The following is a 17,077-nucleotide window of genomic DNA, read 5'->3' on the forward strand; positions in this document are numbered from 1 at the left end:
GTCACCCTCCGCCGGTGAATGAATTACAGAACGGCTTCCCTCTGCACGCCGCCCAACTCACTGCGAAGATATTATTTCCACTATGCACCCCGCAACCCGGGGTCCAGTCACCCTCCCCCGTCCTCCTACCGCCGATGTCCCCGATCTCACCACCCCTCGACCCGGGTAGTGGCACCATCCCACCCCCACGTGACCGAGGCAGCGGTCGATGCTTGTTGTCTGCGTCTCTTAGCAACGAGGGGCAAGGCGGAGTGTGGAGCCAGAAGCCAGGCACAAAAATGCTGGAGTAACTCAGCGGGTCAGGCAGCATCTCCGGAGAACATGGATAGGTGGCATTTTGGGTCGAGACCCATCCTCAGACTGAGAGTCAGGGGAGAGAGAACCGAGAGATATGAAAAATGTATATAGAACAAAATTAATGTAAGATTTGCAAAAAGACAGACCAAAGCCAGCAACGATGATCAAGGAAAGGTGGCGCCCACAATGGTCCGTTGTTGGCTGTGGAGTAGGTGATAATGAGTGATACAAACAATGAAACTCAGCAGGGCGACAGTGAATCTTACATGACCACTGGGGTGGGGGAGAGACGGAGAGAGAGGGAATGCGAGGATTACTTGGTTAGGGAAATCAATATTCAGTCTGAAGAAGGGTCTCGAATTGAAACGTCACCATTCCTTCTCTCCCGAGATACTGCCTGACCTGCTGAGTTACTCCAGCATTTTGTGAAATAAAGCGAAATATGAGGTGCTGTTCCTCCAATTTGTGTTTGGCATCACTCTGACAGTAGAGGCCCAGGAAAGAAAGGTCAGTATGGGAATGGGAAGTGGAGTTAAAGTGTTTGGCAACTGGGAGAACGCATAGGCCAAGGTGGGCTGAGCGAAGGTTTTCAGTGAAACGCTGCCTTGCCCTTGTTTCAGATCGGACAGATTAAGTGACATCGGGAGTTTTAGGTTTATTATTGTCATGTGTACCAAGCTACAGTGAAAAGCTTTGTTTTGCATGCTCTTCAATCAGATCAGATGCTAATGTATACAAAAACAATCAAGTCAAACTCAAGTGTGACACAAAGTGCTGGAGTAACTCAGTGTGTCAGAAAGCACCATTGGAGAATATGGACAGGTGATGAACATCCAGTTTGCCACACTGAGTTTAAATGTCGGATGGAACAATACTCCAGTCTTTTTCACAAGCATTTTCCCTTTAACCTGAACATTCTTTTGCTTGTCCCAAAAGTTTAAAACTCAGTGCAGCCTGAAACATTTTATTTAAAATGACGGAGAACATGTTATAATTTCAAGCACAGATTCACAACCACATATTACCTATGAGAATAGAATATAGTGAAAAAGTCAGAACAAATATGGAAAGGAGAAATAGACAAGATTAGTTATATCCTGCAGATATTAACAACAAATCACAAGATAATTGATTAAAGTTTTGTCAAAACAAGATCTGCCATTCTAGCCGTACCCAACTTGCAAGAAAGTAAGCAGATAAATTAATTTCTTCCAATCTCTTTTTCACTACACCACAAAGAATAATTATATTGAAACACGCTTTAGTAGATATTACTGTACGAATCGGAGAACAGAAAAGAACCAAACAGGCTAAATTTGTCCTTTTTTAAAGCAATATTATTATTCCACTGTCTCTTGAAGATATAAGAAAAAAAAGTTATAATCTACATTTTCCATGCAAGCTTGAGATTGTAAATTTACTTTGCTTAATCTTTGACACAAAGAATGTTGTTCTTTCTGTACTATCCACAAATAGCAGACCATTTTATCACAGGATTTCTTATCAGGGTCAAGTGCAGCTGCTTTGTTGTTATATAAATCTCCACACTCTACACTGACAAACTGCATCACTGAAATAAAATCTTGGCTTCAATCAAACTTCCTCAAACTCAATTGCAACAAATCTGAAATCATCATCATTGGTCCAAAAACGCTCACCAAATCCACCCAAAACTTCATCCTCAACATTGATGGTCTCCCAGTATCCACCTCACCTCACATCCGGAATCTTGGAATCATCCTTGATCAAACCCTCTCCTTCGACAAACACATCAAACACATCACAAAGACAGCCTTCTTCCACCTCAAAAACATTGCCCGTCTCCGTCCATCCCTCTCCTCCACAGCTGCAGAAACCCTCATCCACGCCTTCATCACCTCCCGTCTGGACTACTGCAACAGCCTCCTCTATGGCGCACCCTCAAAAATCATCAATAAACTTCAATACATTCAAAACTCCGCTGCCCGTCTACTCACACACACCTCGATCCGTGACCATATCACCCCCGTCCTTTATAAACTCCACTGTCTCCCCATCCCCCAGAGAATCCAGTACAAAATCCTCCTCATAACCTACAAAGCCCTCCATAACCTGGCCCCATCCTACCTGACCGACCTCCTCCACAGGCACACTCCCACCTGCACCCTCCGCTCTGCCGCTGCCAATCTCCTATCCCCCCACACCCGGACCAAACTCAGATCCTGGGGGGACAGGGCTTTCTCCATCGCTGCTCCCACCCTATGGAACTCACTACCCCAAACCGTTAGAGACTCCTCCACACTCACCACATTCAAAACATCGCTGAAGTCTCACCTGTTCAGTACTGCCTTCAACCACTGAAGGTCACCTCACCTTCTGTCTCCTTTCTCTGTTCATTTATTTATTTACTTATTTATCTATTTATTCATTTCCCTATGTTCTCAAAATCTCTGTAAAGCGTCGTTGAGTATATGAAAAGCGCTATATAAATAAAATGCATTATTATTATTATTATTATATACACAAATGTTCATTTTGTTTCAAATACATTTATGGACTAATTTCCTAGATGACTTCTCCTGGAAGGCAGACATTCTTTTCCTTTTGTGAGTAATTAATTATATATACACAAATGGAAGAAAATAAATTAAAAAACCATAGATGCAGAATTGATCATTGAGATAATGATTATTTACCCACCCTCTAAGCCATAGTTGTTCACTCACTAAGGCTCAGTGCGTGAATGAAAACTAGTAAAATCTCAGGTGTGCACTCTACCTTGCCAAAAATATATAACCAATATTAATAACATTAAATAAACTGCAATGTTGGAATCTGGAGCAGAAAACAGAATACAGGACGAACTCAATGGGTCATACAGCATCTATGGATGTATAAGGTTAAGTTAAAGGTTAAGTCGAGACCTGCATTAAGATGTTTTCACTAGTGGGAAAGTCTAGGACTAGAGGTCATAGCTTAAATAATTAAAGGACGTTCTTTTAAGAAGGAGATGTGGAGTAATTTCTTTAGTCAGTGGGTGGTGAATCTGTGGAATTCTTTGCCACAGAAGGCTGAGGCCAAGTCAGTGGATAGTTTTAAGGCAGAGATAGATTCTTGATTAGTACAGGTGTCAGACGTTATGGGAGAAGGCAGGAGAATGGGATAAGGAGAGATCAGCCATGATTGAATGGCGGAGTAGACTTGATGGGCCGAATGGCCTTACTCCTCCTATTCCTTATGACATTAAGACTGAGAGGGAACAGGATAGATTTTAAGTGTGGAGCAGTAAAAAGAGCTGGTAGATGATAAGTGGAATGAAATGGGAAAGGGTGATTGGTAGATGGAACCAGATAGACAATAGACAATAGGTGCAGGAGTAGGCCATTCGGCCCTTTGAGCCAGCACCACCATTCAATGTGATCACGGCTGATCATTCTCAATCAGTACCCCATTCCTGCCTTCTCCCCATACCCCCTGACTCCGCTATCCTTAAGAGCTCTATCTAGCTCTCTCTTGAATGCATTCAGAGAATTGACCTCAACTGCCTTCTGAGGCAGAGAATTCCACAGATTTACAACTCTCTGACTGAAAAGGTTTTTTCTCATCTCCGTTCTAAATGGCCTACCTCTTATTTTTAAACTGTGGCCCCTGGTTCTGGACTCCCCAACATTGGGAACATGTTTCCTGCCTCTAACGTGTCCTACCCCTTAATAATCTTATATGTTTCAATAAGATCCCCTCTCATCCTTCTAAATTCCAGTGTATACAAGCCTAGTCGCTCCAGTCTTTCAACTTGTCCAAGTCACCCTGCAACCTCATAACATTGTCCTCACAGTTCCACTACCACCCAGCTTTGTATCATCTGCAAACTTGCTAATGGTACTTTTAATCCCTTCATCCAAGTCATTAATGTATGTTGTAAATAGCTGCGGTCCCAGCACCGAGCCTTGCGGTACCCCACTAGTCACTGCCTGCCATTCTGTAAAGGACCCATTTATCCCCACTCTTTGCTTTCTGTCTGCCAACCAATTTTCTATCCATGTCAGTACCCTACCCCCAATACCATGTGCTCTAATTTTGCCCACTAATCTCCTATGTGGGACCAGATAGAGTGGAGAGGGGATGGAAAAGGAGAACAGGAGGAAATCTAGGTGGACAATGGAGTGGGAGGAGAACACTAGGGAAGTGGGTTATCTGAAATTGGTAAATTTGTTCATAAATTGGTTCATACCATTGTGACTTTAGCTCCCAAGTGGAATATGAGATGTTGCTCTTCCAATTTCGTCTTGGTCTTTCGGCAGCAATGGAGAAGGCCAAAGATAGGCACATTTTAGTGAGCACGGAAAGGACAGCTAAAATGACATGCAGAGCACAGGAGTTCTGCATAGTGGCTGCCTAGTCTAGAGGATGTCACACTGTGAGAACTCAATGCAGAAGATCAAATTAGAAGAGTTGCAGGTCACAAGATAGTCCCTGCAGAATGGTGAAGATGGGGAGAGGGGAAGATGTGACAGAGAACAGAAGAGAGGGCAGATGCTGGAATCTGTAGCAAAAAAAAGAAAACAGTTGGTGAACTCAATGGGTCAATCAGCACCTGTAGAGGAAAATGCTGTTTTAAACTAAGCCATCAGTGGTGGGATCACATTGGATGTGGCAGAAATGGCAGAGAATGATGTGCTGGATTTTGAAATTAAATTTAAATCTTTCTTTCTTTCCACCTCTTGTACACACTTTGATGCCAATGCTTAACTGTATTTATCTGGAATTTCAGAGCAGTTTGTGTAAATGTATTTATAAAAAGCATTATTTGGCTTTATTACTCACCTTTTTTTTCTTCAGTTTTCCTGAGAATATTTTTAGCAGCTTTCTCTTGGTCAATTATAACTATTATTCATGTTTGCTCATCTAGTTTATTTTTGTTCAATTTTGAGCCAACTGTTTAACAGAGAATGATCAATAACTTTTGATACACAATTTACTAAATTAAATATAGCACATTAACTTGTACTTTTTAAAACTATAATAATCAATCAATGAATCCAATTCTTTGAACCTCTAAAGAAATCAAATATTTTTTTCACAGCACATTTATACATTTTTCCTATTTGTCTACGTATATTTTGAATCATACGTAGTGCTATCTTCCCACCCCGTCTCCTTTTTTGTGTGTATTTCGTAAACACTTCGCAATTGATTAAACCCCAGAATATGATCCCTCCTGTGGTTCTATGTCGATATCAGTTTGCACTCAAACTTTAAATGCTTTTTAATTTGACTGATTAAATTATTAAAAAAGATTTAATCATCATTAAGTTAACCGTTTTTATTTGAAAATATGAATTCACACCAGCATAAATTTATACTTTCACAAGAAAATAATTTCAGATATTTCTTCAGAAACACTCTGTCAACAAGCCCCCATTTGACCTTAGTAATGACATATAATGTGGTACTGAATTATCAATTTTTGATTGTTTTCTTACATTAGTTCTTTCCACCATCTACTTTGCTATAATTTCTGAGTATCTCTTTATGAAAGTCATTCCTGTAATGTTCCTCGTGTAACTAATAAAAGAGTCACTTTACGGAGCACTCCCTGATATTGGGGCCACTCCTCCTTGACACAGTCAATGATAGTGTTGATGGTGTGGATTCGATTCAGTTGTTTCTGTAGTTCGCTTCTCAGTGTTTCTTCAGATCTGCACTGGTTTATGTACTTTCCTTCTTTCACCGCCTGAAGGTGTTTGAGGCGAGTCTGAAAAGTCACTATCGTGTTGAGATTCTAGACAACAAGATATAGAAATATGTTTAATTTTGTGCATGGTTTTATTTACTTTGTATTTTCATTATTCCTAGTCATCAATTTATTTTCAATAGCCTGCTAAAGTATTGCCTTGATGCATTATACTGGATCATAAAGTGACAGAATGCTATTTGTTTGTTATTTTTGTCAGATCTCCAATGAAGACTTTAAAAGGCCGATAGAAAATGGCTTGCTTCTCTGGCATTGGGAAAAAGCCAAAAAGTTAAAAAAATCAAAGCATGGAAAAATATTTGCACTCTCATTTACATCTGGGTTGATTTTTTCAATATTTCAAAATATACTTTATTCAAAATATACATACCATCAATACAATTTCATACACCTCTTTCACTATATTAATTGTACAATCAAATTCAATACATTTTCTTACAATTGTCAACACCATTCACATTTCCTCCTTAAACAATAGATCCATGAAGTGCTTTATAGGATGTTACACAAGGCCATGCCCCTCAGACTTCAGTGGCAACAGTACCCTAGGAAGTGGTCATAAGTGTCCATAAGTCCACAAGACTTATGGACACACCTCACATATGAGCGTGTTTGGGAGATCAGTGGGATGGATTTGCCAGCTGCTGCGGGACCACTGCCGGCTGGGAACAGGAAATTGCTGCTCCCCACAACCTTACCACAACCTGGAGCAAAGAGCGCTTTGCAGACTCACTTGCTCATTCACTGAGTCAGTAAGACCTGCATAAGACCTCTGCTTGTTTTCCTGTCACAACTGTAATCCTCTCCCAAATGTTTTTTGTTACTTTCTGTCCTATAAACAACTTAGGTTACAAAGAGTTCTCAAGAACAGAGACCTTTTCTGACCTGAGGACTTCCTACAATCTGTGATATTCCCAACAATTAACAAGATTGCCCAAACTGCCATGGCAATTCTATGTAATTTTGTTTACTTTCATGGGACATGTGCATTGCTGGGAGATCAGCGATTATTGTTTACTCTCAACTGCTCAGAGGAGGTGTTGCTGAGCCATGTTTTCTGGACTGCTGCAGTTCTTCTCGTGAAGATATCCATAAAATTGTTGTGCATTAAATTCCAAGATTTAGGCTAGGTGTTAATAGACCAGTGATACATTTCCAAGTAGGGATAGTAAATGACTTAAGACTGGAATGCACGTGATAATGTTCTTCTTGGCAACAGAAATAGATGATTTTGGAAGCCCAAACGGATTATCGTGATTCTGCATGCTGTTCGATCAGGTCTACTACTCTTTCTGAGCAGCTGTGAATGAAAATTAATATTATTCAATCATCAGCAAACATTCCCACTTCTGACATTAAGATGCCAGGAACATCGTTAATGGAGCTATTGAAGACATTTGGATCTTGGACAATATATTCTGAACTGATGCTTCCTGACTAAAAGCAAGGTCTTAAATGTAAGCAGGAGAGAAAATTGAACTTCTTTTTTTAAAAGCCATGTTCATGAGTTGCATATAAACTTAACATCTTGTAGGGCCTTTTTTATATTGATTTTGTCAATTTTATTTTGCAAATTGCCATTCCTTTACCCCCTCCATGAAATCCCTAGTCATTGTGTACTTCTAACCTTACTGTGATTGCTCGAACTTTCATTGTAAATCAACTCAGATTTGACTGCATTCAAAGGATATCACATCAAAGGAACTAGGCGGAAAATACATTTTTCAAAATGAACAGCAATTATTCTCTGCCTTGAAATTACATTAAACTAATGCTCACACAAAAGGCTGCAGGTGCTGGAGTCTGGAACAAAAAATGAACTGCTGGAGGGACTTAGTGGTACAGGCATTATCTGGCGAAGGAAATGGATAAAAGAGGGTCCAGACCCGAAATGTCATCTGTCCATTTCTCTTGACGGAAATAGGACACGGTGAATTTCTCCAGCTGCTTGCTTTTATAAAAAATAATCTAATGCCATATGATTAGCTTAATTAATTGCATATAATTATCATGTAAAATCTTAACAATTTCCAAATGAGTTATTTTAATGTCAGCATGCTAAGTTTCTTCAAATCAATTATGCTGTTTGTCTTCCAGAAATTATTCTTACCATTCCTTTCTTTTCTTGTAGAGATTCTATGCTTGCATTAAGAAGATCAATTGCAGATTTATTTTCTTGAATGTCACACTGCTTTCCTCCCAATTTCTCATACACAGTTCTCTGCGATTTCCTCAACTCTTCAATAGTTTTGTCAAACTCTTCAATATTCTATGAAAATAGGACAGTTACATTGATAACATTATTTAATAATCTAGATAATGTAATTAATTTGTTAAATTAAGGAAACTGAAATATATTGGTAGATTGTTTAACATATCTACAATAGCAAGATAGAAAAGGTGATTTGTTTTCTAACCAAAGGCCATGAATTTTCCCCTCTGCAGAAGCATGGACTGTCAGTTTCAACCTGTTACAGAATGCCAATTCAGCTCAATAATGATCTGTTAAAATGGTTACTCCATTGAATTCCTAAGCCATTTCATCATTATTGGCAATCTCTGGTCAGTGTCAGTAACATAAACCCTATACCACAGTATACATCGGCATGAAGACAGATAATTAATTAAAATGGGCCTCAGTTTAAATATCCTCTATGGACCACAGAATCAACCAAGAAAATAAGCAGAGTTTTCACTATGCTCGGTTTTCAGTCGGTAGGGTGCAAACTCACATTATATCTATTTAATGCACAAACTTACAAATACTCCCTGCAGCCCTAGCTGAAGACACCTCTTCAGAAACCAACTTGTACAATGTGAGACTGGTATAATGACTGGTATATGGATCCAGCCAAATTGACATGCAACTTTCACCTGTTGCAGTGAAATCATGTTTGTGGTACGATCATGGGTGTGGTACATTCTTGTGGCATGGTCTAGCAATTTCCCAGGAGTTTTGCTTTTCTCAAAACAAGGAATCTTTATTGCAAGTATATTCAATAGCGATTACCATAACATAACTTAAAATGGAGTTAAATGCTTGAAAATGTTGAATACAGAATTTTGTACACTAAGAATCATGGGATTAGATTTGATAGTTTCTGGAAAGGTACCAGTACTGATACAACAGGCTAAATGAGTTCCTCTACTGTTGCAATTTCAAGTAATTATGATTTTATAATGGTACATTTTTTAGATCTGTCCTAATTCTTTCAAAATCATATGACAATGCATTATTAGTAGAGGGCACTGAACAATAAAAAGATCAAAACTTAATTTTAACTTAATCACATTTTCAAACAATAATAGAACATTAACAGTGGTCAGCAGAGTGGCGCAGCTGATAGAGCCATTGTCTCACAGTGCCAGAGACCTGGGTTTGATCCTGACCTCAGATACCGTCTATGTGGAGTATGCACATTCTCCCTGTGACGCTGTGGGTTTCCTCTGGGAGCTCCACTTTCCTCCCACATCCCAAAGATGTGCGGGTATGTCAGTTAATTGACCTCTATGAATTACCCCTAGTGTGTAGGGAGTGGATGAGAATGTGGGATAACATGGAACTAGTATGAATGGGTAATCAATGGTCAGCATGGCCTTTGTTAGCCGAAGGGCATGTTTCCATGTTGTTTCTCTTTAAACTCTAAGTTTATAATTGTCTGGAAATAAAGTACATTGGATTTGGCAGGGAGGGTGAGAACAAACAGGTAGAGATAGAATAGCAAGGAACAGCAAGGATAAAAAGTGGCCAGTACTATTCAAGCACATGTTTAGTAGGCAGTGAAATAACTGAGCTGGTTCTCAATCAAAGTTGCTGAATTCAGTTGTGGAGAGTTTTCGCCTTTGCTATGTCTCCCGCCTCCTCTGTACATTGCCTTCTACCCTCCCCAGTACTCTTTCTCTAATTCTCATTTATTCTTTACTTGACACTCTCTCTCGTCTTAGATTTTTTTTTGCTCACCCTTGTGTTCTCTTCCACCTCCCTCTCCGTTTCCCTTTCTCTCTCTCCCACACATACATAGCCCTTTACACTTACATTATTTCGCTCCCTCTGACTGTCTCTCTCTTGCCCAACCCTTCCCACCCATCTCTCTACCGCTTCACTGAGAGAGTGGAGGATCCAGATGTGGCATTCTGGCAACATTCTTGGGGAGTGGAGAGGGGTGGTGGTCTGCTTAAAAAATGACATTCGTTGTAATTTTGTAAATCAAGTACATTTAGTGTGATTTGCTGACAACCCCAATTATTACCTTTTTAGATCTTTGTTACTAAATATTTTAAAAGCTTACTTAGTAGGACTTCGTAACAAATATTTTGAGTTTTCACAAAATTTTGCAGAAGCAAATTTGCTAATTTTGACCAGATTTTGAAAGTTTGATCGAGTTATTTGATCAAGATTCCCTGACAATGTATGAACAAGTTTTAGCTGAATTGGAAGAAAATAGACAATATTTTTTATTTACTTGCATAGATTCATAAAAATACTCAATCTGTTTTATGTTACCTTTTGCACATCAGCAATTTTCTTGCACAGTTCCTGTATCTTGTTACGATAATCATTCCGAGTGGTGTGCTTCTTGTCCACTTTCGCCTGTGCTTCCCCGCGTGTCAAAATTGTCTCTCTGCGTGAAACAGTAGCCTCCATGTCACGAATCATTTGTTCTTGCAGTTTCATAATCTGATTGTGACGTATCTTTGAATCAAGAATATAAATGTACAGACATTCTTCAATCCAATGGCCAGAGATGCTCACCATAGGAATACCAATTTTAAGAGAATTAATGAGAGGTAAATGAAATATCTGGCTAATTTCCACAATCAAAGAAGAGGGTATATAACTTATAACTGCAAATTATTGCCATTAACTTACTAATCTTAAATAAATTAAATAGAATTGTAACTGTGCAATTGTAAAAATAAGTGCCTTGAGAAAGCATTTCCCAAATCTCAAATAAATTATGAGACATCTGTGCTTCAACAAGGATGACTTCACTGAAGAGTGCCTTGTACTGCAGCCACAAATGTAGTCACCAAGAAGGACAAGTATCAGTGGTTATTCAAATATCAATGAACTTTTATGTTTGTTCCTTCCAAGATGGAGCAGGACATCTTGCCAGATAAGAACTTGCCAGTTTGCCCACTATTGCTTAAGGGGCAATCACTGAAGCTTTGTATTCAAAGCGAGTTAAATACAACTCATTCTCTTTTGCCAGAGACCAGTGTGAAAGACCAAGGAGCTACGATGAGATTACAGATATCTTTGTTGTGAATGATGCCATTGTGAGCACTATATTAGTTTACAAAATTTTTATGTCAGTTTTAACCTGTATCAGATCTGAAAATGATTCATTTTCCTCACCATCCTTTAAGTTTCTGACTGCAGTCAATAAACCTTACAGCAATAGACATGATGCCTTTACTCTAAAGTATCCAACACAGCACAGCAAAGTATGGCTATAAACATGGATTGTATACTGCGAACAAAATCTAAGGTTTATGCAAAAAGCCAAAATGTTACAAAACAACTCTACTGTATTATCCATGCATGTGTTCACAGTATCCACTCAATGTATGTTGTGCTGGATCACAAAATCTGTTAATGAAGATATTTGTTCGGCTACAAAATAAAATTCCTCCATTGATTTAACGGTTCTGGAAAAGTCTTTGGATAACTGACAGTTTCTGTCAAGATTAATGGAGACCTGCAGAATGCGGCATCATAAGATGTCAGGTCTTGCTGCCCATTATTTGGCAGCCCTGGAGTAGCTCAGGAGCAGATAGAATAGGATGTGAGGAGACAACAAAATGCTCATTTCTTCCAGGGATATCCATAAAAAAAAATATCCAAGCACTTTGCTTAAAATCTTAGCTCCAATTTCCCTTTCACTAACTGGTTTGAAACCTTGCATTCCTCCCCCTGATATATGCATATTAAAAATAAAACCACATAAAACCGAAAATAACCATTTCAAATAAATGGGTTTATGTAATCGTGCAGTATCACAAAACAAAATCACATTTTTATTTCAGATTTTTGGCATCTTCCGCATTTTGCTTTTGGATTGCCAATGAACTTTAGTTAATTCAGTATTGTGTGTCATATTTGCAGATGAACTCACTTCCATCCTATGAATTTCAGCCTTCATGGCTTGTATCTCACCCTGTCCAACCTCTGAGTCAACAGCTATTTTTGCCTCTTTCGCCAACTGTATTTTCTTCTCCCACAGCATAATCTGACGCCTGTAAAAGCAAATATGTGATGATTTTTTTCCAGAAATAAAGTTTCATGTCAATTGTGGAAATAAATGGCTGGAATTATCATTGTGGATGTTTGCCACCTGCCATTCCTTTTTCTTTCATCTACCTTCTGGGGAAGATACAGAGCTTGAAATCCAAGATGTCCTGGTTTAAAAACTGCTTCTTCCCTGCTGCTATCGGACTCCTGAACCAATCATAGAGCAATAAAAAGGAACTGCACATGCTGGTTTATATCAAAAATAGCCACAAAATGCTGGAGTAACTCAGCAGGTCAGACAACATCTCTGGAGAAAATGAAGAGGTGACGTTTCGGGTCAGACCCTTCTTCAGACTGATTATAGTAGGGAGAATGGGGGGGGGAGGGGGTAAAACTAAAAGCCAAAAAAAACAGGACAAATCAGGGCCTATAACAGATAACTTCGGACAAAGAGGTTCCTTGTTAGGCCGATTATTGGACAGAGGCAGGTGTGACCTGCTGAATTACTCCAGCATTTTGTGTCTATCCTGAACCAATCACCGCTTTCACACCCCCTTCCCAGATGTGCTGCCATATATTCTTACTCTTAACTCTATCTCATTTGGATATTCCATTATTGCATTTTAATTTTTTTTGCACACTTCGGATTTCACTACAGTCTTTCCACCATTCTGCTCCTTTACATTCAATAGACAATAGACAATAGGTGCAGGAGTAGGCCATTCAGCCCTTCAAGCCAGCACCGCCATTCAATGCGATCATGGCTGATCACTCTCAATCAGTACCCCGTTCCTGCCTTCTCCCCATACCCCCTCACTCCGCTATCCTTCAGAGCTCTATCCAGCTCTCCCTTGAAAGCATCCAACGAACTGGCCTCCACTGCCTTCTGAGGCAGAGAATTCCACACCTTCACCACTCTCTGACTGAAAAAGTTCTTCCTCATCTCCGTTCTAAATGGCCTACCCCTTATTCTTAAACTGTGGCCCCTTGTTCTGGACTCCCCCAACATTGGGAACATGTTTCCTGCCTCTAATGTGTCCAATCCCCTAATTATCTTATATGTTTCAATAAGATCCCCCCTCATCCTTCTAAATTCCAGTGTATACAAGCCTAATTGCTCCAGCCTTTCAACATACGACAGTCCCGCCATTCCGGGAATTAACCTAGTGAACCTACGCTGCACGCCCTCAATAGCAAGAATATCCTTCCTCAAATTTGGAGACCAAAACTGCACACAGTACTCCAGGTGCGGTCTCACCAGGGCTCGGTACAACTGTAGAAGGACCTCTTTGCTCCTATACTCAACTCCTCTTGTTACGAAGGCCAACATTCCATTGGCTTTCTTCACTGCCTGCTGTACCTGCATGCTTCCTTTCAGTGACTGATGCACTAGGACACCCAGATCTCGTTGAACATCCCCTCTTCCTAACTTGACACCATTCAGATAATAATCTGCCTTTCTATTCTTACTTCCAAAGTGAATAACCTCACACTTATCTACATTAAACTGCATCTGCCATGTATCCGCCCACTCACACAACCTGTCCAAGTCACCCTGCAGCCTTATTGCATCTTCCACACAATTCACACTACCCCCCAGCTTAGTATCATCTGCAAATTTCCTAATGGTACTTTTAATCCCATCATCTAAGTCATTAATGTATATCGTAAATAGCTGGGGTCCCAGCACCGAACCTTGCGGTACTCCACTGGTCACTGCCTCCCATTCCGAAAGGGACCCATTTATCCCCACTCTTTGCTTTCTGTCTGTCAACCAATTTTCTATCCATGTCAGTACCCTTCCCCCAATACCATGTGCTCTAATTTTGCCCACTAATCTCCTATGTGGGACCTTGTCGAAGGCTTTCTGAAAGTCGAGGTACACCACATCCACCGACTCTCCCCTGTCAATTTTCCTAGTTACATCCTCAAAAAATTCCAGTAGATTTGTCAAGCATGATTTCACCTTCGTAAATCCATGCTGACTCGGAATGATCCTGTTACTGCTATCCAAATGCTCAGCAATTTCGTCTTTTATAATTGACTCATCGTTGTTTTCGTCATTACTATGTATACGGTTTAATGATTTCATGCAAACAAGGAATTTAATTGAATCTGAATCTGAATATAAAATATGGAAAGCCAAATGATTTCTATGCATTCTGCAAAGAAGGTCCATCCGCAGGATCATTGTTTAAAAGTAAAAGTGTCATTTTGCCTTGTTCATTTATCCTGTGACTTAAACATGGCCATTGCATGATCATTAATTGCAATTTTTTTTAATGGTTCTGAATGTACAAGGTATTTCAAATAAATAAGGTTTTACTTTGTTAAAATGAAATTATTTGTCTGAGCCATAAAATTAGACATGGTGGAATAAATCTTTGCTGCTGTTGTTGGCCCACAGGATCTCATGGAAGCTCTGTTTGGTACAACCAGATTGACTCCAAATCTATCAGAGTTAACATGGTAGATGTGCCACACAACACTGTAGGGATAGTTTTAGTTTAAGTTTTAGAGATAACAGGCCCTTCGGCCCACTGAGTCCGCACCCACCAGTGATCCCAGCACATTAACACTATCCTACACACACTGGGGACAATTTACATTTATACAAAGCTAATTAACTTACAAACCTGTACGTCTTTGAAATGTGGGAGGAAACCAAATATCTCAGAGAAAACCTACAGGGAAATCGTACAAACTCCGTACAGACAACACCCGGGTCTCTGGCGTTGAATGCACTGTAACGCAGCAACTCTACTGCTGTACCACTGTGTCGTCCTTGAAGCATCTTCAGTTTTAAGATGGCTTTTCATTTGCAGAACTACTACCCAAACTATCATGGACAGATCTATCTGTAACAGGTAGATTCATGTGACTGAGGCTCATTCATTATCTCCTTCGGTTGTTACATTTTCTCCTCCTACCTGGTCTGTCAGCTATATATCCTCAAGATTAAGCTGGCTACTTTTGCAGTTGTGCTATTGAACCACTCTCACTAAAGCCCCCAGTCTGGTGAATGGTTTTCAGTGGGAGTGAATAATGAACCTTCAGCTGAAAAACGGTGGTGGATGGAATTCAGCAGAGGATTCATTAACTGTGGTTGACCTGATGCCATTTCAAGATGAGGTTCAGTTAATGCAGATGATGTTCAAGGCCATATCCCATGCTGAGTTTGCAGGGGAAGTTGTCTGTAAAGCAGACCTCTTATCCTAGATTCAGCTTCAGATGGCTACAAAGAAAAGTTAAGTGGGTTTGCAGAGTTAAGTGAGTTTGATAACCTAGGAGTTTCAAGGTGAGCATGTTATTTTAAAATTCCATATTATTTGATTAAATTCTCCTACAGTAGCATACTCTCCTACAGTAGCATCTGAACTCATGACTCCTGATCATTTATACATGGCGCTGGTAATATTAGTCCAGAGTGTGGTGGGAAACCGAAGATCTCGGAGAAAACCCACGCAGGTCACAGAGAGAACACCCAAACTCTGTACAGACAAGTACCTGTAGTCAGGAATGAACCAGGGTCTCTGGCGCTGTAAGGCATTAGCTCTACGGATATGCCACCCTGCTATATATATATATATATATATATACACACGCACACATAAATATAAATGATGGGATTTTGCAGTATAAAAGCCTTAAAGTTAATTGTTTTAAGTTAATAAAACTCCATTAACATCGATTCTAAAAATCACACATTCAAAAATTTAGGCTTCACAGATGGAGTAGTTGCAATATTAAATCAACTTCAAAAATTAAAAGTTATTAAAATTAAAAGTCAACGGACAACATCCTAAGTTCAAGGCTGAAATATTAAGAGGATGTACATTTAGAAAAAAATGAGAACATAAGAAATAGAAACAGGAAGAGACCATTTCATTTCTTGTGGCTATTTTACCATTCAATGAGTTTGCAGCTGATCTTATACCTCAGCACCACTTTTGCTTTACCAACCTCATATCCCTTGATTCTAAGTGCAAATATTTTTCATTTCCCATTGGCAAGAAGAGGTAAATTGAACACCAAAAAGCAAGAAATATGAATGATGGGATCTGAGCTTCAGTTTCCTGTCATTTTAATGTCCATCTACAGACTGACCCATCTTCTTCAGCCTCCTCCACTGCCAGGGTGAGGCCAAACGAAAACGAGAGAAACCATATCTCATATTCCACCTGGGCTTGTAATCCACAATATGAACATTGAATTCTCTAATTTCCTGCTACTTCTTGGCCCCTTTCTCCCCCCCCCTCTTTAACAACCCAGATACTTCCACACATACCTTTATTTCTAAAAGTACCCTGCCCTCTCTCACCCACCTTTCTCTCACCCATTCCATCTGCCCATCCCCCCCACCTTGGTCCCGTACTCCATCTTCTTTTCCCATCTGATTCCATCATCTGCAACCCGTTGCTATCTCCTTCAATCACATCCCAGTCTCTGTTGCTACCTCCATCCCGCTCTCCCCCACCTGACTCCATCCACCAATCTACTCCTCTTCATCTGGATCCACCCATTACTTATCAGCCCCTTTGCCTCTATATATTGGTTATCTACCCTCCATTCAAGTCCAGATGAAGGGTCTTGACTGGAAATGTTGACTGTGCACAGCTGTCACATCATCATCTTTCTTGTCCTCTTAGACTGCTTCTTTAATATTCTGACCTGAGTGGACTACTCAGTTAAGCATTGGGAAAATTGAAGGCATTCCCTTCAGCCTACGATCACAAATTCCCTTCCCATGCTACTGACACCTTCCTTGGTCACCTCCTTTGACTAGGCCAAACTATTCAGGAAGTTGCAAT

General features: G+C 39.9%; 1 protein-coding gene across 5 annotated transcripts in view; it reads right to left on the reverse strand.

The window, feature by feature from the left end:
• Positions 1-5,365: 5,365 nt before the first annotated feature.
• The window catches only part of ccdc40 (coiled-coil domain 40 molecular ruler complex subunit), a 45,356-nt gene continuing 33,644 nt past the window's right edge, over positions 5,366-17,077 (reverse strand). For all 5 annotated transcript variants that reach the window (XM_078401295.1, XM_078401292.1, XM_078401291.1 and 2 more), the window contains 4 exons: positions 12,151-12,271; positions 10,536-10,724; positions 8,142-8,300; positions 5,366-6,058 (listed from right to left, as the gene is read on the reverse strand). In XM_078401295.1, coding sequence (XP_078257421.1) covers positions 5,816-6,058; positions 8,142-8,300; positions 10,536-10,724; positions 12,151-12,271 — 712 coding nt within the window. In that variant the 3' untranslated portion in view covers positions 5,366-5,815. The remainder of the gene's footprint in view (positions 6,059-8,141; positions 8,301-10,535; positions 10,725-12,150; positions 12,272-17,077) is intronic.

The sequence above is a fragment of the Rhinoraja longicauda genome, chromosome 6, assembly GCF_053455715.1.
Source record: "Rhinoraja longicauda isolate Sanriku21f chromosome 6, sRhiLon1.1, whole genome shotgun sequence".
NCBI classification, from domain to species: Eukaryota; Metazoa; Chordata; class Chondrichthyes; order Rajiformes; family Arhynchobatidae; genus Rhinoraja; species Rhinoraja longicauda.